The sequence below is a fragment of the Rhipicephalus microplus genome, chromosome 7 (genome assembly GCF_043290135.1).
Source record: "Rhipicephalus microplus isolate Deutch F79 chromosome 7, USDA_Rmic, whole genome shotgun sequence".
Taxonomy (NCBI): Eukaryota; Metazoa; Arthropoda; class Arachnida; order Ixodida; family Ixodidae; genus Rhipicephalus; species Rhipicephalus microplus.
In genome coordinates this window covers 16,220,850-16,247,700 of record NC_134706.1, presented here as the reverse complement: position 1 = coordinate 16,247,700, position 26,851 = coordinate 16,220,850, and the positions used below count along the sequence as shown (strand labels likewise).

Here is a 26,851-nt window from a genome sequence, read left to right as displayed (position 1 = left end):
GAAAACTTTCTCATGTACCAGTGTGGATAGAAATCATACACGCACTGCCTTCGCAGGCTTTTCACTCACGCAGGCGTGTATAGATGACAAATAAGATACCACAGTATACTTTTAGGACGACAGTACCTTACGATTTGAGATTTCAAAGGACCGAGAAATTCCTACCTCGATTTTTACGAACTTATAATAATCTAACAAAATAAATTGAGTGCCCTGAGCACTTTGTAGAAACGGTTTCAACTTTCAAATCAGAAAACCTCATTATGTCACCGCCATCCAGACTGCAACGATTGCTGGAAAACATTGAAATTTCTTTGAGAACAGGCGTTTTATTCGAAGAGTTTACAGCTGGTGGTGGTAGTGGTTAGAAGATGAGAAAAGGCACCTAATTTCTGCCACCCGGTCGGGAGCACGGCGCAGTGCCTGAGTTTACAGCTGCAAGTCCCCATACGTGCACCCTATTCTGGGCGTCGGCCTCCTTTCCAATCTTTGCTGCAGATCTTCTCGGGATCGCAGTTGCGGGAACTCTGAACGGCCGACGACCGCAAGAAGTCATCCAGGGGGCAGAAATCGCTCCGGCATCCGGGAAGCCATACCACCCTCTCGTTCAGAATCGGCAGCACGTTCAGCTGAGAACTGCCGCACCGGAAGAGTACCATGGCGAAGTTGGCCGTGAAAGGTACGAGGTGGGAGGAGCGCCACGGTCTGCGAGTCCTGTAGCGGCAGTAATTGCCGGCTCTCAGTGGTGGAGTGGCCCTTCCTAGGCCTAACTTGGCGACGAGGCTCTTCATCACCGCAGCATGCGTAAAGTACAGGGCTGCCCTCAAATGAGTGTGAAAGCTGGCGCCGCCTGTCAGGCTCGTCCGCAGTTTCTCCCTGCAATGAGAAAGAAAAAAGCGGCAAAACTATTTTATTTTCGTATACTGAGATAGAATATATCAATAGAAATGCACTTGTCCATCAAATGTATACAAGTGCCTTGCCTTGGCTTCGTAGCAAGGATTCAAGGGTAAGGGTGCAAAAAACAAACACAAAACAAGGGCAAAGGAATATCTATCTATCTATCTATCTATCTATCTATCTATCTATCTATCTATCTATCTATCTATCTATCTATCGTATTTACTCGTATTGGCGCACTTCCTTTTTTTTTCCAGAAAATGCGGCTTGAAGTTAGGGGTGCACCGATTACGTGGGGTAAAATTTTCGAAATTTTTTTTTACTCAGTTCTTGTGCTTTACGGTAAATCTGCACATTTGTCAAGTACAAGGTGACTTTATTGTTTACTAATTCATTCAACATAAAACAAACATACCTACGTACCTTTTAATGAACAAACCAGAGCCGTCAACTGCACACACACGTAAAATTTATTTACACAACAGTCGTAGGTGTTCCTCCTTTGCCCTCAGAGTCCGAGTCGGAGAGCACACATTCATCCTCGCCGAGCGGGGATTCTTTTTCGGTGTCCGATTCATCCGCACCCGACAACATGTCATCCTCACTCGCATCCAGTGCGGTCGAGATACCCGTCTTCTTGAAGCTTCTCCTGACGACATCGACGGAGATCGCCTGCCACGCTTCCGCGATCCAAGCGCACAGCATATCTTCATGTGGCCTTTTTATTTGATCACCTGGAGTCAGCTGATGTTGTCCTCCAGCCATCCAAGTGGTGTGCAGTCTTCGAACATTGTCTTCGAAAGGCTTATTCAAGGACACGTCCAAAGGCTGCAGTATCGATGTGAGGCCGCCCGGAATCACTTCCAGATCTGTGCGCAGCTCATTTAGCTCATCTCGTACGCGGTCTACTAGGGGCCCACGAAAACTGTCCAAGATAAGCATGGACGGGAACAATTGACCACCCGGCCGCCGACCCAAGACTGTTCTTTACTCGGTCTACCGCGAGTTCCACGCTTATCCAGCCTTTTTTCCTAGACTGTGACCTAAATGCCTTGAGGGAAATTTGCCAGTGGGAGCGTCTTACATTTAAAAATAACGTATGGCGGCAGCTTGCGCCCATCCGCTGTCACCGCCAGCGTTACAGTGCATCGTTGTTTGCAGCGTTACAGTGCATCGTTGTTGCATCGTACAGTGCATCGTTACAGCACATCCAGACTATCATCGCAGCTGCTAATTGTACTCTCGGCTTCCTAAAACGTCATCTGCGCAACGCACCCCGCCATGTAAAATTATTAGCATATCAGTCCCTCGTAAGAAGCAAGCTTGAATATGCATCGTCAATTTGGAGCCCACAACACGCGTATCTCATTACTGCACTCGAATCACTTCAAAACCGTGCTGCTAGATTCATTCATTCCTCATATGCCTATCACATTAGCGTGTCATCTTTAAAAGAAGAAATTGGCCTGTCCCCTCTATCTTCCCGCCGCCACATTGCTACCCTTTGCTTGTTTCATAAACTTTTTCACAGTCCACTTGCAATCGAACCTTGCATTCCCCCCCCCCCCCTTTCGCAGGTCATATCGCATTGGCCATGTCTTTCAAGTTGCCCGTCAACGTTCCCGCACCGTTACTTTTGCTGCCTCATTTTTTCTTCGTGCAGCAAAAGACTGAAATGATTTCCCCCACCATATTGCAGCAATCACCTGTCCATCAACATTTATGCATAGCGTCACAAGCCATTTTTCAAGTTATTCATGGCTTTTTTGTACGTTTTTTGTAACCCCACCTCTTATGTATTGTCCCCCTGGGGACCTTTAAGGTAATAAAATGAAATGAAATGAAATCAGCGCAGTTGTTCTGACGACGCTCCGTGCACCATTCTCCTCCACTGTCATGTTCGGCGGCATATCAAAGAAAAGGGTGGTGGTGGTAGTGGTTAGAAGATGAGAAAAGGCACCTAATTTCTGAAACCCGGTCGGGAGCACGGCGCAGTGCCTGCGGGGAAGGGGAAAAGGGAGAAAAGTGGAAAGAAGAGGAAAGATTAATTGAGCAGTGGAGCGGTCGTCATCAACAGAAGCAGCAGTCCAGAAGCAAAGGTAGGGGTGGCAAGGGCCCCATCCTCAGCGGTAGGCCACGAAAAAAAAAGGGGGTTCTGATCAGCGTTGCCAATCTGGGACGAAATGAAGTCTTTCTGCTGTCGGAGCTTTATGACGATACGGTGGAAGTCCACCACTTTGTCCTCATATGCTGCGGGCAAGCGCTGGCACAAGGTGGTCCGCCTTCGCAGTGCGAGGCCATGGCACCGCATGAAACGAGTTGTTCATCCGGAGCTAGCTTTGAACTATTTTGCTTCGATGCGCTGTGCTCGGGCTATTCTGCGCGCCTCAGTCTGCACAATAGTCAATGGCACAGCACAGCCGTCCTGTCGTACTCCCGTATGTGCAGGACCAGTTGATCTTCGGCGTTTGGATACCTCGGCCGTTCTTGGCACCGCGGAAAGTTTCTTTGTTTGTTTGTTTCCCTGAACTCATGGCTAGCCTGTCATGTCTTCTTCGTCGTCTTTTAGATGCGGAGCATCTTATACTCGCGCATTGTAGTGCGCCGTCCGCACCGCTTCTCGAACATTCGACAGCTGACGCGCGCGCATGCGCCGTCGCCCACTCTTCCACCATCTGTGCATCCCTTCCTCCTCTACACACCGCGCGCGCTTCACTCCTCCACCATCTGTGCACCCTTCCTCCTCTACACACCGCGTTCGACATCTACAATTCTCCTGATTCTCCAGTGGACGCGCATGTGGCGTCGCGCTTCGAGAACATTCAACAGCTGACAGTGCATGCGCCGTCGAGCTGTATATATACTCAAGGTCGGCGCTCGCTCGCTCAGTTGCCGCTCGTCGGTTGGTTTGTACGGCGCGTCGACGTCCAAGGTCGCGGTGAAATGAATTCCAACGAATCCACAAACACAATGATCGACGTCCCTTCGACCAGCGCCGCCCTTTCGCATACGTGTGTACGTGTTCACTCATTTAACACCCCCTCCTACAACCACGTTAACCAATTTAGCCATCGACCCAAGTAAGTCGCAATTTAACACCCCATTTCACAACCACGTTAACCAATTTAGCCATCGACCCAAGTAAGTCGCACTTTAGCACCCCGTTAACCAATTATATGCTCCGCATCCTCCTCAGTTTTCCCCCGAGGGAAGCTGCGGGCAATTTTTTGATCCCTCCAGTACCGAATACTGGTTTCCCCAACACCGAAATACCTGCGTGCAGCCCCGTTGCCATGCTCCAGCGCGTACTGCACTGCCTTCAGTTTAAATCCAGCCGTGTAGGTTGCGTACTTCCCAATGGTGGAACCAAAGTTGAATACACGACCACAGCATACGCACACCGCTTGCAAAATGCCGTTTCTTTCTTTTTCTCTGATGATGCTGATGGCGATCGAGCCCCCGGCGTTGTACAAGTGACCTCCGAGGAGCGCGGCGGTTTGCGGGGGAATCAATGATTGATGGAACAGCCGTTTTTTTTTTTTTCGCTCATGGACACTTTTTTTTTCAAGATTTATTTCAAGAAACACGTTGGTTAGGTCGTTGCACTTCGAATTTTTTTTCATTTGCTCGTCGATTTTCTTTCTTTTTTTTTGTTCAGGGTACGGGTATACCACGTTCCAACCATTCCGAATGTACCGCTGGGTGGTAGAATCGTTTCTGATCACGGCGAAGTTCTGGGTGCGCCTATTATGCAAGTAAATACAATATATATATATATATATATATATATATATATATATATATATATATATATATATATATATATATATATATATTAACCCTTTATGATCTAAGTAGTAGGTAATTAAAACAAGCAATGTAATTGCTTGCAATGTCAGGGAAAGAAACTAGCGATGAGTGGCACGAGACAAATGTATATTACAGCAAAGCTGCTGTGGTGTTCGATGCGATTGCCATGTGTCATAGATAGAAAATTATCGTCATCACGAAACGGCAGGCGGTCAATCACCACCCGACAACTCGGAACGGATGCTCAAACGCGCGGCCTCGAATCGGCGTTCGCCACGAGTGCATGTGTTCCAGTCATTTTTAGCAGCAGCCGAGCAACGCAGCCACTGCCACCACTATGCTAGACAAGAATATACGTTTGTCGCGTGGGAACGTTCACAAATGTAGATTTCAACTAAGAGTTCTGCAGAGGGGGCGATCCAGTAACGCGGTAGCAAAAGAATTGTCCAGCACTTCATTTGTTGTTATAGTTAACGTAAGGTCAATTAGAAGCTTAACGCGGCCTTTTAACGTGGTTTTCTGGGACCAAGTCATGGGTCTAAATTTAGTGCGTGTCACGAGGCAGTCGCATCACTCGCAACTTCAAGACCGCACAGGTCGGGATGGCTTTATGCTCTCCCATAGTAGAGTACCAAGTACTCTAAATCGTTACCCACTTTTTCTACCCCCCCCCCCCCTACAGTTAACAGTATGACTTCAATGGTCTCCTATTGTTAACACGGGACGGCTTTATGCTCTCCCATAGTAGAGTACAAATAGTACTCTAAATCGTTACCCCCTTTTTTCTAAACACTTGGCGGGACGGCTCTAAGCTCTCCCATAGTAGAGTACCAAGTACTCTAAATCGTTACCCACTTACCCCCCCCCCCCCCTGGACGGTACTCTACAAAGGGAGAGCATAAAGCCATCAAGAGGATCTCACACTTCGTGAGGCCGTCGCGACCCGCAATTGTGTTTACAAAGAGTGGGAAACAATTTAGAGCACTTCGTACTCTACTAGGAAGAGCATAGAGCCATTCCTGGGGCTTCAAATTGCACAGTTTGTTTTATAGCCTTTTCGTAGTGTGTTCAGAAAGAGTGGGTAACGATTTAGAGCACGAGGTACTCTCCTATGGGAGAGCGGATCTCGAAGTAGGGAGTGCTGCTCTCCCCCTTAGTAGAGTACCTCATACTCTAAATTCCCTAAGCTTTGGGTGCACGTTAAAGAACCCCAGGTGGTCTAAATTTCCGGAGCCCTCCACTACGGCGTCTCTCATAATCATATAGTGGTTTTGGGACGTTAAAACCCCACATATCAATCTAAATTCCCTATATATATATATATATATATATATATATATATATATATATATATATATTGAGATTTAACAGACAATAATGCCATGGAAGGTATAGGGGAAGTTATTAGGCCAATTGTAATGTAAGTGAGGAGAAAGAAAAGTGGGTGAAAAGATAACTTGCCGTGGGCAGGATCCGGCAAGTTATCTTTTCACCCACTTTTATTTCTTCTCATTTACATTACAATTGGCCTAATAACTTCCCCTATACCTTCCATGGCATTATTGTCTGTTAAATCTCATTATTATTGTGGAAAACACGAAAAACGAGTCCTTAAGTATACACTTGTTTCCCTTATTCATTAACGAGGGTCTCGTACTGGCAGACTTGGTGGCTCTAGGTTGTATACGCTGGACTATTGGTCAGCTGCCAGTTAGTAATAAGTTCACGTGCTACGTGACGCCAAACGGGCTAATAAAGAGTGTACCACACTCGCCGCCATGGCTACTAGTGGCGCTGACTGACACTCCCACGTTTAAATTGACATAGATACCCAATAAAGTGGCGGGGGGGATGGCTGTCGTGGTAGCGCAGTGGTAGAGCATCGAACGCGTTATTCGAAGGTCGCAGGTTCGGATCCTGCCCACGGCAAGTTATCTTTTCACCCACTTTTCTTTCTTCTCATTTACATTACAATTGGCCTAATAACTTCCCCTATACCTGTCTTGGCATTATTGTCTGCTAAATCTCATTATTATTGTGGAAAACACGAAAAACGAGCCCTGAAGTATACACTTGTTTCCCATATATATATATATATATATATATATATATATATATATATATATATATATATATATATATATATATATATATATATATATATATATATATATATATATATATATATATATATATATATATATATATATATATATATATTCAGCAGGAAGTTCAAGGGGTCTGGTACGTATAAAGAACACAAGCGAGTACACGTACGAAAGAGCAATACTTTTATGCCAACGTTTCAGCCGTGGCACGGCCTTCGTCAGGGAAGGCCGTGCCACGGCTGACGAAGGCCGTGCCACGGCTGAAACGTTGGCATAAAAGTATTGCTCTTTCGTACGTGTACTCGCTTGTGTTCTTTATATATATATATATATATATATATATATATATATATATATATATATATATATATATATATATATATATATATATCTGTTTTATTGCGTATCATACATATAATGGCTGGTTATTAATATACAGGTAGGACCCCAGAGTCCAGTCAAGGCAGTAGCAGGGGTCCGTTTTCTAACAGTAGTAGGTACTGCTGAGCTACCAACAGATGGTAAGTACATACAGTGCGACGAAATACAACAAATACATATAATTGATACATAGCAATACAAAAATACCTATATCTACAAAGAAATCGGAACAATATTCTTAATTCATGTATTACTGTTGTGAGTTTTGCAGGTGATCGCGAACACATTGTTTATACAAATGAAATCATGTGGATGCTGCGATGGTACAAGGTAAAGTGTTCCAGAGTTTTGATGCAATATAAGAAAATGAATGTGATCCATAGTTAGTCCTTATGTGAGGTATGCATAACGGTTTACTTAAAGTAGAACGTAAGGTATATGTGGGCGTTTGACATGTTAATGCTACAGACGGGCATTGAACAGCGTTATGCAAAAGTTTGTAGACAAGTAGTAAAACATGGTAATTGACACAAACTGTGATGGTTTGTATGTTTAGTAGCCTACAAGCTTAGGACGCTGAGTCTGTTTTTGGTATGGAGAGAAGGGCACGCACAGCCGTGTTCTGTGCTACTTTGAGGGGTTTCAGTGTTGTCATGTAGGTCAATACATAAATTACTATGGTATCTGCTATTTTGGTGTCGTACTCAAGCCACGAATTTTCGCTGTCTGTGTCGCTATGACGCGAATATTTTTTTTTTTTTGCATGACCCATCTTGACGCGGCCGACATCGATAGTTATATTGAGCGTTTGATGAGGCACGTAAGGCTTTCGGCTTAATAAAAATCAGCATGACGAATCCGGTCTCTTCATTCGAACCGGGACAAACACAGTAAATAAGTAACAGGAATCAAGAGGAGTATGTGACATGCAAAAGCAATACTATGTCACTTCCCGTGTTGCCACAGGCACATCAAAGTATCTCGCACGTGTAGAGCGGTAACTCACCTTATCTTATCTACCATCTCCTCGATGAGCAGGCAACCCAAGGCGACGCTCCTTTTGTTGCCGTACGCGTCCTCCTCGTAGTCGTCCAGGTCTTCGGCGTACTCCAGCAGGTCGAGGTCTTGCTTGTCGAAGAGGTAACAGAAGGGAGACCAGCCGCGGATGGCCACTTCGAAGGCGCACACTTTGGCCATTAGCCGGACGTCGTCTGGAAGAGAGTCGAGGTCCTGAGTACGAAACTATGCGCTTCGCCGACATGTGAAGATGCGATCTGCCACTCCTCGCAGCAAAAAGTGCATGAACGTGTAATTGAATGAAAAGCAAGAAAACTTGCACCCAGTCTCCGTCAGCTACATGTGTTTTCTCATAAATGAATACTTACTGCTAAATTTAGGACAGAATTCAAAAAGGTACGTTATGCATTCACCCAAGACGACTTGAAGGGGACATTCATCTTCTTCACTTTTTTTTTTCTACTCAGTCAATGTATCGCTCCCTCACAGACATAATCTTCTCAGAGGCACTCGGCACCTGAAGTCGTTTCTCTCTGCCTTCAAAATCAGTGCCATTGCTAGCTTTCTGCGTTTCACTCGTCTTTCAGTACCTCCATATGAGTGGCCTTGCTTTGACCTAGCTTGATTGATTGATTGATCGATCGATCGATTGATTGATTGATTGATCGATTGATTGATTGATCGCTTGATTGATTGATTGATCGCTTCATTGATTGATTGATTGATTGATTGATTGATTGATATCTGGGGTTTAACGTCCCAAAACCACCAAATGATTATGATAGACGCCGTAGTGGAGGGCTCCGGAAATTTCTACCACCTGGGGTTCTCCAACGCGCACCCAAACCTGAGCGCACGGACCTACAGCATTTTCTCCTCCATCTAATATTCAGCCGCCGCAGTCTAAATTCGATCCCGAGACCTGCGGGTCAGTAGCCGAGTACCTCAGCCACTAGACCACCGCGGAGAGGTGCCTTTGAACGACCGGCTATATCATGTGGTGGCGCCATTATTCGACGTCACATTGTGAGACGTAATAATTACCTCATGATGACGTCACAAACTTTAATGGTATGTGACGTCGTGATGTCGTTTCGGGGCGTAATGGCAGAATAATTGTTTTGCATCGCTTGTGCTGACTCTTCTTATGTCGAAATCTACCGTTTGGTGAAGCATCTAATGATTTCGCCTTAATATAATGCCTCCATCAGTGTTAAACATCCTTCATGTGTGGGCCATTTCCATTTTTTGGTTTCGAAAAGTTCGCGCGATGGAATATGGAGCGAAAGATATATATGGAAGTCTGTTGCCGCAACATACATAAACAGTACGCCGTGTTAAGGGCCGTGTTATACGCGACAAACAATGAACAGAATACAGTCAAACCTATTGAAACGTTGACTCCCAGTCTCCTCGACATAGCCTCGATCATTTGCTGTACCTTCTCGCTCTCGAGAAATGTATTCTCTTCCTGTGATTCCGTTTTGTTCACACCTTGTTTCTGCGTAAAAAGAACAAAGCATCACCAAATATTTTTCATATGTTTCGCTCAGGACATTACGACATTAGAAGTGGATGGTTCGAAAACATTTCGTTTGTTTTAGTATTAGATGTTCCCCGAAAAAAATTAGCCTTTGTTGTTGTTCAATTTAAATTACATCGGTGGCCAGACTATGAGTCGATTAATTCATCCGCACTTTACGCTAAGCACTCTGCATCAAAGATCACAGTGGCGCTTGAAAGAGCATAAGGGCTCTTACATGAAGCCACCCTTTTTTTCAACTCCTTTACCGAGAATTCGATGCAAATTAATACTTATTGTTCGACAGGCTCGTTCCTGCAAACGACTCCTCATTTTATTAGGGTGAAATTTTTAGTTTCTTGATCAAACTTCGCGTAAAACGCATAGTGTAATAGGGATTACCCACTTATACTGACGATAACACAAACCTTTGCAAGATCTAGGAGCATTCCAGATATATGCTTAAAAATGAATAAAAAATAAAAATGCTGCTCATTATCACAAAAAAGTTAAAAACACTTCTGTGAGGAAACGTTCTTTCAGGGATCTTTTTTTCATAACTTGAAGCAAATTTGCCTAGTTTTAGACGACTAATATCGCGCTGAACTTGTTTATTGAAGTGAAGTTTACATGATGAGTTACCTCCAACATATCCTCGCATGTGCTTTGGAAAGCCAACATGTCGTCGTCCGTGACCAAGGCCCGTTCTCTCTTGAATTTATTTAACTCTGTGATGCATAAAATGAGAAAATGAATTGGGAGTACGATGAGTTTTATATACAGGTCAAATCGAGCTGAACATAATTTGATATGTTATACTGTTCGTAACACTAACAGTATGGATTTATGCATCATGGCTTTAGTTTAAAAGCAGGGTAAGTAGTAGTAATGTGTGGAAAATACGTATGAATACTGAGACACTTGCACGAGGAATTAGGGCGCAGAGAATTTCACTTTGGTGCACTTCCAGTGCGAAACCGAAATAAAAACAGCCATGCAGACACGAAAAGAAACAGGGGCAGTTAGAACGCTGGCATTTATATTGTTCCTTCTTCTTCCGATGTTTGCGTACATTTCCGTTTCCGATTTTGCATATGTGTTGAAAATGCATAAAAGTTCAGTATGCCAACTGAAAAGAAACGTGTCGAACGAGGATCAGCGCCAATTGGACAAGTAGGGGCAGCTGCCCCTTCGTAAATACTTGGTTGTCTTAGGGCTCGTTCTCACAGCCGTCAAACGACCCGTCCCGTCACTGTGACGTCCCCGGTTTTTGTCAGAGGAGCTGATTTCCGACACATTTTCTCTGCAAAAACGGGGTGATGGTGACGTAGAGCGATGCTCTAAGTTTCCGTCGCCGGCGCGGGGACGGAGCCGCACTTCTCATTGTACCAGGGCCGGTTCCCCCTCGGCGCAGCTGACGAGCAGAAGAAATCGCGGGGAGCCCAAAAGAACGCGGGGATAGAACGACTGGGTGTTTGCATGGTCATGTAGATAGGGACTCGTGTACAAAAATGTGGTGCTGTCAGCCTTGCGACCACTGCCGTCTGTCCGTACACAGCTCCGACGCGTATTCTCTACATTTTTTTTTTTTGGCGTCACATAACGCAACGGGTCGTTTGACAGCTGTGAAGACGAGGCCTCACACTTTGGCTCTTTCATGTCAGTAAGCCTTCGATAGGGGCTAGCTGGCATTGATGTAGTTGGGGGTCTGCCCATAGGACCGGAGCCAGCCAAAGTCTCGGGGAGATGTCGAGGGGAGTAGCCGGAGCTGTTAACAGAAGCGTTTATTTACATGATATACAGGTTCAAGGTATGTAGCGTGATTACATTATGTGGGTAGAGTCATAGAAGCTCTCGATGGAAGATGGATTGGAGCTTGTCTTTATACCCTGGTCTTCCCAGGATTCCCTGCCGGGAAAAACAATTGAGGCCAGGACGATCCAACGAAACTCTCGTCCTCACAATCCGCCCTCGAAATGGGAAGGTGAAACAGCACCTCCTTCCCAACCCAGGAAAGAGGGAAGAGGCACGCCCAGTTCGTCCCATAGCGAGAGGGAAAACAGAAAATGCGCACGACACAGCAGTGCTCGAAGACGTTGGGTCCTACGTGCAGATGGACTGTGTGGTCGGGGGCACAGTGGTGACTCATCGATGTGGTCAGCGGCGCCGGGCAGACCCCGGATTCTGAAAAACTGTCGCCACGAAGGCACCACGTAGATTGTGGTAAACGTATCCGCAGACGAAACCCAGACGCAAGGGCCGATTGTTCGGCGCATCGCGGAGCATGTCGAACAAAGCAAGCAGCCTCGACTGCCTACAGCGCTTCCTAAGCCGTCACTCGGTCGAGCATGTTCAAAGGGTTGTGCAAGGGGCGCCGACCCCCCTGGAAAATTTTAAGAACGACTTTCGTGCTGCCCCCGCTTTCGGCGCACCTCTGCAGGAGCACTGGCCCGGATGAAATCAGGGTAGCCTCAGCCGCCATGTCTCACGCGTTCAAGCGGCGCCAAGCCAGGTAGGCCGATCATAACATCATGGCATCGTTCTCTTTCCGCGCTAAGATGACGCACACGTGCAAATCGAAAAGACACACATCTGCACCGCACATGGTGCACACCTGTCTTCTCGTTTTGTACTTGTGCGTCCCTTTAGCTCAGCAAAGGAACTTTTATTTTAGTCCTGGCTTGCCACGTGTGTGACTCTATTAAAGACTCGTGATCAAACTCTTCAGATTATTATATTCTCTTAGGAAAGTAGTTGGGCCCAGAATACAGTTAACGTGCGTCTTTAAATCAAGAGAGTCCTATACGTAGCAAATTGTCATGAGAAACACGTACATTGTTTCTTTGGCTGCAGGGCAGCGAAGCACCCCTTATACGCTTTCAAGGACGTTCGAAAAATTGTTAGTGTGCTCCACGTTCGAAAAATTGTTAGTGTGCTCCCATACGAAATCCACGTACATAGGGCGCTTCGAGCTCCTGCCTACCTTTTCGGTTGAGCACTGCCTTCAAGAAAGCGTACGCCGTGTCCTGGGTCCTGTTCTTGCTCGTCGCCCGGACGAAGTACTCGTCCTGGTAAAAACGTGATGGCAGCAGGCCAGGGAACATCCCTTGAAACCTAGAGGCTGCAAGGCGTTTTATGAATTACAAAGCGCGACGTGATGGAAAGACCTTTGAACATAACTAGCCAAGTTTCGACAAGTGTTCTAGCTCTTCTTCAAGGTTTCGACTACGTTTACCTTTAACAAGTAAAGAAAATGAGTTCGGCGGAGACCCACAGGGTGACGGAAAGGTTAGGAAAGGGAAAATAAACAGCCACGCGTTTGTGGCTTCCTTGTCACGAAGGAAAAGTCTCTTGGAAGGGCCTCTCAAACCAAGACGATTTTTTTGGTAATTATACAAGAGGCTTTTCTGTGTGGTTGTTCGTAACGTGTGGTTGTTCATTTTCCCCTCCTTTACGTATACCTTTGTGCGAGTACGTGTGTACTGAGTGCACGCTCATTTAACCACAAAGGCGTAAAAGAAGAGGAGGGTAGAAGAAAGCACCAGAATACACTCTTCTTCTTCCCTCACCTCCTTCAGGATTTCAAGCTGGACGGTTGTGCCCTCGCGATCTCCGACGCCAGCGTAGCTCTCGCCGACTGATTCGCCCTCCACGGTCTCCTGACGCCGTGCAGCTCTTGCATTGTGGCGCCCCGCCCTTGGACTGCTTCGACCGGATCCCCACTTTCCTATTTCCTTCTTTTTCCCGTCGCTTGCCTGTCTATTTCTTCATCTATTTTCCTTCTATACTTTTTATCCCTCCTTCCCTCCACCCCTATAAGGCACTGCGCCGTGTAGCCTGAAGGCAGACAGAAATTAGGTGCCTTTTTCTTCTTCCTTACAACCACCACCACCGCCTCCTTCCCTCGCACAATTACTCTCCTTGTTATATAATAACGTAGCGCGTTAAAAACTGAGACACATGTCAAGGGAAGGGACAAAAAAGGAGTGCTCCTATTTTGTCCCTTCCCTTGTCATGTGTCTCAGTTTTTACGCGATTCGTTATTAGTTATGTATTACCAAACGCCCAACTTGATACACTTCTCCTTGTTATTCCCTCTTACTCTTTCCTCCTCTCGCTCTCCTTGTTATCCCTCTTGCTCCTTCCTCCTCCACCTTGATGGTTGGGGGAAAGTTTACGAAGCATATATGCATACAAGGACTAAAAAAGTCAGTTGCAGTCTTGAAAGAGATGAGACCGCTCGTCAAGATGTTGGTTTCATCACCACACCCTGTTCCTGGATCTAACATCTATTCGACCATATCCCTTACATTTTTTTTTTTCAAGTCCAGCGAGGTAACGAGGAGTAATATAGGGCGCTGCCCACTAACGTTGAATCGAATGCATTGGTCAGACATCAGCTCATAGAGACATTCGTATTGTTCGACGACGTCGCCATCGCTTCGAAATTTAGGGAGCCTCTACGAAAGATCCACGGACACTTGCCGATTTCTTCAGTCTCCCTGATGCCGGATGATGTTACGCGGTTCTCCATGGATTCATCCCAGTTGTACCTCCATTTTCTCAACGAATTCACGTGCTCTCTGCACAACGCACCTGAAAAAAAAAAAGAAACAGTCTGAGGCGTAGGCATGGATGACGCGAAGAAGAAAATGAATTGGTACTTCACAATCTCGTGTTCGCGATCATAAGTAAATTTTCTACGCTTTCGCACTTCCCGGGCTGTCGTCGATTGGCGTAACTTAGCAGGCAAGATCACATATAAAACTGTAAAACAGAGTAAGCAAACAAGAAATAGAAAAAAAAATAGCCTAAAAAATTAGAATTATGTATAAAAAGAAATAGCAACAGAAAAAATTGAATAGGAAAAAAAGACAGGAAGGGGGGAAGACAGAAAGAGAAAATTAAAGAAAAACGAAGATGGCTGCCCAGCTACTCACTTTTTTCAGGCTTGGCACACATATAGTGTGAAGCTGTCTTTGTTGTTGTTGTTGTTGTTGTTGTTGTTGTTGTTGTTGTTGTTGTTGTTGTTGTTGTTGTTGTTGTTGTTGTTGTTGTTGTTGTTGTTGTTGTTGTTGTTGTTGTTGTTGTTGTTGTTGTTGTTGTTGTGCGAAGTGGGCGAAGAAACAGTTCAATGGTTTTTCGCTTGGCAAACGTATACGCATTCACGCCGTCAATGAAAGCTTTCCTATTTATGAAATGATTTGCCGAAAGTTAACGCGAGAAAAGGGGTGTAGAAAGAATATCGTCAATTCAGCCACGCCGCTCCGAGCAAAAGAGCCGTGCGCACGAACCATTGCGAAATAATAATAATAATAATAATAATAATAATAATAATAATAATAATAATAATAATAATAATAATAATAATAATAATAATAATAATAATAATAATAATAATAATAATAATAATAATAATAATAATAATAATATGTAAGCTTCAACGTCCCAAAACCATGATGCCATCGTGAACTTACTTACAGCACAACACCAGACAAAATACAGGACAGGGAAGTACTAAAAAGAGAGAGAAAAAAAAAGCGCTGTCTTTTCTGTCTCTTTTACTCCTTCCCTGTCCTGTATTTTTTCTGGTGTTGCGCTGTAAGTTCACGATGGATCCTAACCAACTGGCCCAACTTACCGTCTTACTCCCTGATGCCATTACGAGAGGCGCCGCAGTGGAGGACTCGGGAAATTTCAGCCACTTAGGATTCCTTGAACGTGCCCTTATAAATCAAAGTACACGGGCCCTGCTAAAAATTTCGACTCCGTCAAAATTGCAACCGCCGCAGAATCGAAAAAACGAGTGGCCGTGCGTGGCTTCCAGGTATGAGTTGTGAAGTATCAGTTTTTTTTTTTTTTTTTTGGACAGCGAGGCACGGCTAGGAAGCGCCCTATTCTTCATAAGCGACAGGTGGTTGGCGGTCCACTCGTAGGTTGTTTTGCTCAAAACACGCCGCTGCAATTTGGTGGCGTGGTAACGTGGTTTATTTCGTATTTCTTTCAACGCCCCAAAGAAAAAAGAATAATACTGCACGATATGCATGTCGCTGGATTGATTGATTGATTGATTGATTGATTGATATGTGGGGTTTAACGTCCCAAAACCACCATATGATTATGAGAGACGCCGTAGTGGAGGACTCCGGAAATTTTGACCACCTGGGGTTCTTTAACGTGCATCCAAATCTGAGCACACGGGCCTACAACATTTCCGCCTCCATCGGAAATGCAGCCGCCGCAGCCGGGATTCGAACCCGCGCCCTGCGGGTCAGCAGCCGAGTAACTTAGCCACTAGACCACCGCGGCGGGGCCTGTGGAAAAGACTGGATCAACCGTTTTGGAGTGAACGGGGCCTGTTGCTGAGTTATATAGTCGGTCCGCATACTTAAGAAAAAGACAGACACGGTGCAAAGATTATAGGGGCGACTAAGTGAAGAAGCCCCCCTATCTCTCAGTTCGTTTAGTCACTTCGTCTTCGCATACTCTTTCCGCCATGTCTGTTTTGTTTTTGTTGTTTTGCTCAAGTTTTGGGGTGCCTGACGAATTTCGCTCGGCCCTAAATTTAATTTTGTGTAAGTGACTGAATGTTGTATAAGAAACTTTGAATACTTGATAGCCTTATATTACTTAACTATGATAACGCATAGTAGAAGAGATATATCCTAACCAGTGCAACCTGATGGCAAACCGTATGTCATTAGTTTTATTTAGTTGCCGTTCACCACTTTTTCTTTCTATTTCTTGTTTTTTTGTGTGTGTGTGTGCATTGAAACATGTCATATGTAAGCCTCGTTGCTGAATTTAGACACAACCAACTGAATCCAACCTATATAGTATGGCCAATTGAAGCGTAGGCCAGGTGCCATTGACGCGTAATGTGAAGGATCCGGGTTCGGCTCCCATTGACGGGAACGGTGAGTTTCCGTCCAAAATAATTTAATTCAATTCTTGTAATAATTTTGGATTATTTTTCGAGAGACAAATTATTGGGCGCTATGCTTTTCTTGGTATAATTGTCTGGTGAATTCGTTTCGTTGTATCTAACTGTTAAGCCAACGAACCCTCTGAAAAAGTGCTCCTTGCCTTTATGTACCTCTGCAGGCTATGAGAACAGTGGACTGCACGAACTTGCAAGTCATTACATGCTACGAGATTCTAGGCGTCAAGAAGGCAAAAAAAAAAAGCTCACAATGTGACATACGCAGTCGCCTAAGATGGCTCGAAGGCAAAAGCTATTTTTTTTCTTTCTACTGAATTCATTCATTCGTTCGTTCGTTCGTTCATTCATTCATTCTATTTATTACCAAAATTAACGAAATATTACATTCTACAAGATTATCTGGGCTAATAGCTGTAATCAAACATCTTGTCCGGGGCACGGCAAACAAGTGACAGCTAAAAAAATTGAACCTATACACCCCTGCTACAGCTTTCTGCACCTAACGTAAATTTACGTAGCCTCTAGGATTGGAGGCACTGCGAGGTTTTTACACTCCACCAGGTTTTGTTCGGCCTCCGTGATCGGCCCACCGTTTACCAAGCGACGACAGCATGCGATGACGTCATCGTGTGATGTCATGATGACGTAAAAAGAGTTCACAGTTTTGGTCGGCCTTCGACATCACGATGACGCCATTAGGGAGCGTCGTTACGTAGTGATGATTTGATGCATCACTCGTGTTTGCGTCGACGGTCAATATTCGTGCTTTATAAGACATGATTGATTGATTGATTGATTGATTGATTGATTGATTGATTGGTGGGGCTTAACGTCTCAAAACCACCATATGATTATGAGAGACGCCGTAGTGGAGGGCTCCAGAAGTTTCGACCACCTGGGGTTCTTTAACGTGCCCCCAAATCTGAGTACACGGGCCTACATTTATAAGACATGTTAGGCATCCGCATTTTAAATAAAACACTCTTACCGGAATTCGCGCGCGAAGCGCTCAAGATCATGCTCTGCAGCTCGGGCAGCCGTCGTTTAAACTTCTTGAGATCTTTCTTGCTGGGAAACCGCGTCGTGTGCCTCATGAAGATCATCAAAAGCAGTGGCCTGCAACCTTTGGGAAAAAAAAAGAAAAAGAAAACGAAAGGCAGCGAAGAAGCACGCATGTCATTGAACCTGCACCCCCGGACTACTTACAAATAGTATAAAGCTTTGACGTTAGGACTAAAATCATCTTTACGTGTCGAGAAAGTGAAGAAGCACACGCCACATTTGATCTTTAGCCCAAGAGGTTACTTGGGGACACCGACAACGACTGACACACTGAAAACCACGACTGACATTGTCATCAATAAAATATGGCTTCGTTATATCACAACATCGAATCAGTGCGTCAGATTTAATGCCGCGTGGGAAAATTTTTGGATAGAGTATAATTTAAATGCCGCTTTTTTTTTTGTTTTTTAGGACGGGAAGGATGGAGAAGAGGGGGGGGGCGTTTATGCATCGTGTTCGTGAACGTGACGAGAATTTGCGTGTTTTTGCGGAAAGGGCGTGTTTGCACGTCCATGCGCATGCCCACGTGACTGAGTGACGTAACGCGCGACGCCGGCGTCAACGCGGTGTCAGAGTACAAAAAAAAAAAAACTACGTCACGAATTTTTGTTGGCTGGTACGCGACTTGCGCTCGCACTATACCTGTGATTTCGCCCTCCTGGCCCGTGCCTAATAAACTGTAATAAAAGTTTATGATGATGGGGATTATAATGATGATAGTACACTCTTCACGAGAACCAAATAATCTACCAATTAAAGTATTTCATGATGATGACGATGATAGTGTACAGCCTGAAAACTACTGAGTCGTCATCTAGAGCAAAAACTTTTTTTTTTCAGTTTTTTACCTGGTACGTGTGCCTGTTCGGCCCACTTTGTGTGCAGGCCAGTGGCGTGACGATAGGTGGTCTTAGTGCCGAACAGCACGCTGGGAAGCCTGTACGGGTCGTGGCTGCACTGGCCGTCCCTGTCCCGGGGTTTGTAGCAGGGTGCCTCGCCGGTTGCCATCCCAGTGAGGAATCCGGCTACGATTGACAGGATAATCTCGACGTCCATGCCGGAAAGATTTCCTCTTTACTCTTCGCGGAAGTGGGCAGCAGGCGCCGATTGTTGAATGTGAAGAAATACATCAGAGATAAAAATTCGTTATCGGCGTAGCCTGGGAACGTGAGTGGTTAAATCTGCCGAAAAATTTTTAAATTTAACGCGTGTATATATGCACGCGAAAGTTTATGTGGCAGCTTATAATTGTCCTTACTGTTTCCTGTCATAGTATCTTGTTAAAGGGTCCCTAACACAATCCCAGTTCTGAAACAAAGGATAATTTATTTTCTGTCCTCACTAACCTCTATACAGGTGCTATCTCCGGCCACATATGGTTCTTTTTTAAAATGTCGCAATGATGTCGGCGTGAACCAGGAGTTGAACCTGTCAGTACTTCGCGCTTTTTTATTGCGTCAGGGTTTTACGTCGCAAAACTACGATATGATCATAAAGAACGCCGCGGTGGAGAGCTGGGGAAATGTACTGACGACTTCGTCTTTAGAGGGCCAGTAAACAACCCCGAGGTCCGTAATCATAATTTCCCATCCAGCGATGGAGTTTAAAACCTTCTCGGTTGTACCTTCTGTGCGCGAAGTCGCGATTAACTCTGGCGATTAACAGCGTTAATCTGGGGATTAACTGCGTTAACTCTGGCGCACACCCGAGTGACGCACTTACCCGGGGAAAGCACCTTCCAGCTTCCTTGGAGGCGAGGGACGGCACGGCTTTGGCACAAATGGCATATATATGAGAATGATCACGGCTCACGAAAGGAAAGAGTTTGCAGTTGTTCTCGACCGATGCGTTGAACTCGGATGAGAGGAGGGGTGACATCACAGTGACTTTGACTTTTAGGCTGACGTGACATTAAACGTTCAACTTGACATTTGAGGGCCTCAAAAGAAGGTCGAGGCAACAACCTTGTGAATACTGAGGTAAAGAGCCGTGCGTCGATAGTGACCTGCTTAGTTTTCTGGCAATTGAGACAAGGCATATCGAGAATAAAAGAAAAACGATTTATGCGTCTTCAATCAGTCGCGTCGCAAAATAAAGAAGTTTTGTAACTTACTAACTGGTGGTGTTTATTATCAGTGTTCTTGCTTCCTTTTTTTTAACTATTGCGTATAGCCACGTCCGTACAAGTTAGGTCGGTGCGGTCGAATTAAATTTCATTGAGTCGGCGCTTGTGTTTGCGTGGCGCGTACCTTTTTTGCAGCGTTTTGTTAATACTTCGCTATCGTGATTTTTTTCTCTCTCGAGGTACTCTCCGAAACCTTTGTACCCAAGTAAAGGCATCACCCGCTGTGGTATATAGCTGCGTGCTCCGTGGTTATAAACTATACGACTGCGAAACACGAGGTAGTGGGTTCGAATTATGTCCGCTACGGCCACCATTTCATAAGATGGAATATTTAGTAACCTGCGTCGACATGGTTCTACACAATATATATATATATATATGTGGGGGGAGGGGGGGGCTTGATGGGTATCAACGATTGTCATCAAATACATACAATTCGCCCATCAACAGTAAGGATAAACTCTCCAATAAGCATTCAACGTAATATTCCAGGAGACATGAAACGAGTTAAGTGTGTGGTGCCCTGCCGCGTTGGTCTAGTGGCTAAGGTACTCGGCTACTGACCTGCAGGTCACGGGATCGAATTTATTTAGGCTGCGGCGACGGCATTTTAGATGGAGGCGACAATTCCGTAGGCCCGTGTGCTCAGACTTGGGCGCACGTCTAATGGCCAGGTGGTTAAAATTTCCCGAGCGCTCCACTACGGCGTCTCTCATAATCATATGGTGGTTTTTGGGACGTTAAACACCACATATCAATCGAGTTGTGTGACTGCATGCTATGCACCTCAGAGGCACGGAGTCTCTGCAGGCGGCAATACAGATTCAACGGGACTTTTGCTTAGAACTATGGCATATTCTGGGCCTATGACGAAGTGGTATCACGGTACTACCACCTGTGCACGAGTTACTGGCTGCTGTAGCCCGGAGGACGTTCTTGCGGGTCACAATCCCGAACAAAACTTTGTAAATAGTGTAAAGAACGTGAATGTGCGCGTGTGTGGGTTTGTTGGCTATTGAATGTTTATCAGAGTGTACATTTTCAGGTGATCTTAACGCTGAAAAAAAAAAAGACCAGCAGTCGGGCTTATTAATAAAGGCGCTATTTGGGTGACCTCATGTTCGGACAATTAAAAGTCGGTCTGTAAGCGATACGATCTGTATACAGTGGTTGAGGCGAACAGAGCATCGGCGGTCGACAATTCAATCTGCCTTAAAGCGGGTCGGTGTTTATGCATGCGATATCGGATATACAAGCCTTATGGGCACCGGTCCATGTTTGTTCTAGAATCAACTCAGCTTTTCGCATGCATGTGCGCGCGCAAGTCTTTGACAAGATTCTGTAATAATTTGGAAGGTCCCCAGTCATTCGGGCGCCGATCGCACTATAGGCAGTGGTTCCACATTTATCGGACCGGACAGACATAGCAACGGAGAGCGCGTGGGGCAAAATCGGGATCTTCACCCAGCACCTGAAGTAGCCTGTCAGGCTAGCATCTCCAGTGTTTCATTGAAGCATTTCTCTTCTCCTCTCTCATAAATATTTTTTTCGAAAGCACTCACCTTGTTTGGCCGGGCAAGTGGTTTAGTCGAATTAAACGTTTCTCACTTCGCTGATTTGTGAGAGTCAAAAACTCGCGGCCGCATTATCTCCTCAGAAGTGGTTCACGCCGTAAGGGAAGGGTTTACCACGCGTACGAAATAAAGTAAGGGCGCGAAAAGCTGAAACACGAGTGCATATGCGTATGTGGACAAGTGAGTAAATAAGAGCATGCAACCATCGCTAAACGCTCGCCTCGTGATAACCTTCAGTGGCCTCTGTGTACGCTTCAGTCTTTGTACAAGTATTGATAGAGAGAAGCAGTCACACTTGAGGTGCCACGCGCGGAACGTGAGAGAGACCTGAGGAAGTCCCGGCCTGCACCACTACTGTTACCGCAGGTGGCCAAAGAAGTCTGGCAAACAAGCGGAAAGCCACAAAAGATGCGCTGTAGGATGTATTTTCTGCACCTTCACGCACGTTTTTTCTCCATCGCGGGCTTTTGTTGTGCTTGTGTGCTACATACATACATACATACATACATACATAAATACATACATACATACACGCACATACATACATACATACATACATACATTCATACATACATACATACATACATACATACATACATACATACATACATACATACATACATACATACATACATACATACATACATACACACGCACATACATACATACATACATACATACATACATACATACATACATACATACATACATACATACATACATACATACATACATACATACATACATACATACATACATACGCACATACATACATACATACATACATACATACACACGCACATACATACATACATACATACATACATACATACATACATACGTACATACATACATACATACATACATACATACATACATACATACATACATACATACATACATACATACGCACATACATACATACATACATGCACATACATACATGCACAGGTGAACAAAGAGCATTACGAGACGCAGAAATCCGTGTGCACGCATTTGCGTAAACGTACGTGAGTAGGGCTTTGTGTCCGCAGCCTTTGTACCCAACTTCAGGGATTCTTTGATTCTTTGGTGTGTTTCGTTGGGTGAGTTCAGCTGTATCTGCGCGTGTGATAAAGAAATGGGTCCAGAGCTAAGCTTTTGTTGTTGTTGTTTTTTTTCTTTTTTTTTTGCATAAGCAACTACAATATCCAACGAACCCTAATATGTTTATTTTCGGATCCGTGTCGATCTCCAAGGAAATCACCTGTTTGCAATAACGTTATGTCGACGCGTAACTATACCTGTAACTGTTGGTTAGCCGTATAATGTTCGCGTAACATCGAAATCAATGGATTTTCGTTTAATACAGTGGAATGCCAGTCAACGTAGCGAGTAATAATTCGTTTGTTTTTTGCACTGCATGAAAAATTCGGCTAGCCGGCAAACTACTTTTTGCCCTTTACAATTGACGTTGTAGAGTTTCCTAAAATTAACTAGAGGGGACTCTGTCACTGCGATCGTTCAGCGACCATGAGAATGATGGGTAGTGCACACATTTGCCTATTCTTCGTACTTGCGGGCAACGAATCGTACTTGCGGCTTCGTTTATTGCTGTGTTTCGGTATTGTTTTGAAAGAAAGATTCAACCCTTTGAAACTTCTGGACCCAATTTGGAAAAGTAAGTCTTAAAAAATAGGGTGGTGAAGAGCAGCCGCTGAACACTTGTTGATTTTTGTTTCGTGAGAAAACAGCTTCAAGCCACACGAACACACACGGAGCCAAAAGCAGGCCAGAAGTACAAAGATTAGACAAATGTGTGTACTACCCATCATTCCCATGCTCGCCGAAGCGCCGTGCGTTGCGGCTCCCATAGACACTAGCACCAGAGTTCCCTCTAGCGTATATTAGGTAACTCTATGATTGACGCCGACTTTTATTTCGTTTCTCCCGATACTGAGACGCCTGCAAAGCAGCACATACACACATGGGGCCCTGATGCACCGTCTCTACTCAGCGAGATATAGCTCTATGTGCCCGCTCTGCAGCGTACCGGACACCCTGGCACACTTGCTTCTTGCATGCCAGTTTATTGCCAGATGTAATCTGCAACAACACTCGACTGATAATGAAGCAGGATGGACGAACAAAGACCTAACCGAAACGTGGGAGGCGAAGCTTGCCCTCGAGGACCTGCAAGACCAACAACAACTCGTCGCCAGGGCCAGGAGGGCAGTAGAAGCCAGAGGGTTCCTGGACTAAGGAGCCCTCCCAACTCAGGGTGACACCGGGCATTGATCGGGATGCTGTTTCAAAAATAAACGTTTACTTCTCTCTCTCTCCCGTTCTCTTGTTGCACAGGGTTGGCGTACAAAGAGTGGATACATTCCTTCAGTGTGCTTTGAAAAGCCTTCGGGGTCCTTCCGCACCTTCACTACAGGATATGGGGATGGGTGAACGTCCTCAAAGCTAGATAAATAGTCTGGGAATCGGAAAACATAGCGGTGGAAAAGCTAACTTGGAGGTGTTTTTCAAGCTTATGCGAAGGGGCGATTCCGTTGAGGCAGCTGACTCTCGATCGGTGGGACACCTGTGGACATGCTGAAATGACCGGCTGTCTCGTGAGTCCAGCTGGATGAGCCAGGATCCCTCGAAATGCCGCTTACACTAACTGTTCGCTATGTTGACATTTGTTCACCACGCTGCGCTCAGAGATTGTACTCCTTCGAGGTAAACTAGTGGTAAGCAGTCTCGGACACTGTCCGTTTTTTCCAAAGTCTCTAGATTTTTTCCCGTAAGGGAAAATTCTAGGGACTTTAGTTCTTCTGGGTCCTTTTCTTTTTGCGCACACCCCGCGAACGAAGCGTCACAGTCAGCACGTGGCATGGAGCGTAGAGATTCATGCTCCATGCCACCTATGTATGAAACTCTATAGTGGAGTAAACCGGCTTGTGCGCTTCCCCTTCGCCGCTTCACGCTGCCTGTCTTTTGAGCACAAACAGGCCAGGTGCCGGTGGTACACCTGCCACAATTCACGCAGAAGCCGCCACCTGCAGTTGCTCGTGGCGGCTTCTGCGGGGTTCAAGATTTGTGGGGTGATGACCCTCTTACCCTCCCTCAGGGGGTCGGCGTGTCTACAAAAATTTCTACCCGTGATTACTGGAAACAAAACCGATTCGGCTCGTGCATTCTTCACTAACGACCTGCGCAAGCCCACAGCTGTCTGACTAAGCGTCGAAAGAATTCGTCGGGGCTAGCTCGGGAAAAATGTCACCAACAAGATGAAAAAGTAAAGGGCGACGTGACATTACACCGTCACCGAAAGATGGTCAAGTAAGTACGCTACCCGTAACAGCTCCGAAATTGTAACGAATACGTTAATAGAGTTACTGAAAGACGTAATGCGATATTGGTAACGGCGTTACAAGTTACGCGTTCAGTGGCAACCCAACTGCCTAGCCATTCACCGTGACGTACTACAACAAACTACCTGTTTCCCACTCAACACGTGCTGCTGCCTATCGTTTCCAAGAATGCTACCTTGAGAGGCGCTCAACCACCACTATTTATTCCGATTCCCTTCGCATCGCTATCGGTAGGACGATTCTCTCGACCGTGCCTTGACTGCAGTACCTTTGAGGTCAAACTCCGGTGCTTGTGCTGGCGAGTGGCGAGTCATACTGGATGGGAGGTGGGGGTGGAAAGAGTGCTGTGACGGCTCGGAGAAATGAGGAATTCAGAAAGGGCTTTTTCTTCTTATCATATCTTCAACAACACGTGTCTACCCCTCCCTTTAAAACCCACGCTTACTTGCCCGCATACCCTGCGGCTTTGCACGCCGTCGACCAGTCCTGCCTCACTGGGCAGCTGCTCTCCATGACAATGGGTGCAGGAATGCGCGGCTGGCTGGCTGACGAACGCTTTCGAGCAAGTCACACCACAATCGAAGCATGAGACCTCCTTCATTGTGCATCTGTGGAAAACACCCCGCTATCGCTGTCGTTTACTCCTGACTCATTCAGTGACGGCCTCCATTCAGTAGTGACATTCTTGAGTCAGACAGTGGTCATGATAAGAAAATTACTTTTTTTTCCTTTTTATCTGTTGCAGTATAGTTTCTCAAGTTAGCAGCCAATCACTCCTACCACTCTCTACCATACTACTATCGATTTCTCTAGAAGAATGCGTGGTTCTAGGAGAAAGAAAAAAAAAGTTTTCAGACTTGCACTTGGTTGCTGTAGACACATATCAACGTAAATACGACTCTCGCAGCTGTTCCTAAATACTTTCGTGCAGGTGTGAAAAAATAACTAAGGGTGAGAGAAAACACCACAAAAAGAAAGGGCACGTTAGAAGGGCCAATAGCAGTGCAGCTTCGCGCGTGCAAAGCCACACAGGAAACGCACTCGCCAAGCAAGAAAGTTCTCTTTCTTCTCGTTAATCTCATCTCCCTATTGTTACTCCAAAACTTGACAAGGAGGCGGAGGGCGCTGCGGTGCTGCCTCGGCGAAGTCACGTGAGTAGCAAATATCCTTGTCCTCAAGAGCTTGTCTCGTCTCTGGACGAGTGGATATCGATTACTCCTTCAGAGCATACGAGCGTGCGTGACAGGAGACTTCTGGTTGTTCTCAAAGAAAACCGAGCACATCCCTCGTCAAAGATGACATTGGAGAAGAGCTTCTTCTCCGGCTCCACCATCGACTACCGCGCCCCGTGTACAAGCCGCGAGGGTCGTCTGTGCCACATCTTTGGAGACCTTCACGTGTGGAACGAATTCTTCTGGCAAGCGAACCTCGAACTCCGGGAGCTTTCGCCGGGCGAACTTTCTCTCGTCGACTCGTACGGCACGCAAATCCGCTACCATCCTGGCGCTCGACCGCTGCAGGCCCACCGACAAGCGGCGGCCGGCCTCCTCTGCCACTTGCTGACGCTCCACCACTGCATCGTTTCGGTGAACCTTACGAACTACATATTGGAGACCAACCACGAAGTTATATGCGACGTGTTATACAAGAGTACCAGCCTGAAAAAGCTCGAGTTGGAACCTTGGCCCTTCAGGACGAGCTCTTCGCGAAGCCTCACCACAGCGCTTCCGAAAATGAACCAACTGCAAGGGTTCGACTGTTGCGATGTTCCACTCGACCGTGCCACACCGGAGAGCCTCTCGAAGTTCTTGGCGAGCACCCAGACACTGACGACGCTCTACATGAGCACCGACCTTATCCAGGAAAAGGACGCAGCCATAATTATTCAGGGCCTCAAGCGGAACGCGACACTCACGACGCTGGAACTCACTGGATCTCTAATCACAGATACGCCCGAGTGTAACATAATGTTAGCAGAATACTTGAGCTGCAACCAGACGCTGCGCGTCCTGAGCGTGAAGTCTTACAGTATTTCATCGTATGACAAGCTTCGCCCAATAAT

At 45.7% G+C, this 26,851-nt stretch overlaps 1 protein-coding gene across 2 annotated transcripts; it reads right to left on the bottom strand.

Moving 5' to 3' along the window:
• Positions 1-309: 309 nt before the first annotated feature.
• LOC119179372 (multiple inositol polyphosphate phosphatase 1) lies at positions 310-21,547 on the bottom strand. Of its 2 annotated transcripts, none has more exons than XM_075868765.1 (9): positions 21,434-21,547; positions 18,595-18,825; positions 17,670-17,804; positions 14,224-14,334; positions 12,722-12,859; positions 10,381-10,466; positions 9,603-9,717; positions 8,206-8,410; positions 310-876 (listed from the first exon to the last, which is right to left on the bottom strand). In XM_075868765.1, exons 2-9 carry the CDS (start codon positions 18,800-18,802, stop codon positions 459-461), a joined length of 1,416 nt encoding a protein of 471 aa, XP_075724880.1. In that variant the 5' UTR covers positions 18,803-18,825; positions 21,434-21,547; the 3' UTR covers positions 310-458. The 2 variants fall into 2 exon arrangements, with proteins under 2 accessions (XP_075724880.1, XP_037286336.2); XM_037430439.2 differs by lacking the exon at positions 21,434-21,547 and adding an exon at positions 19,469-19,612.
• Between the last annotated feature and the right edge of the window lie 5,304 nt (positions 21,548-26,851).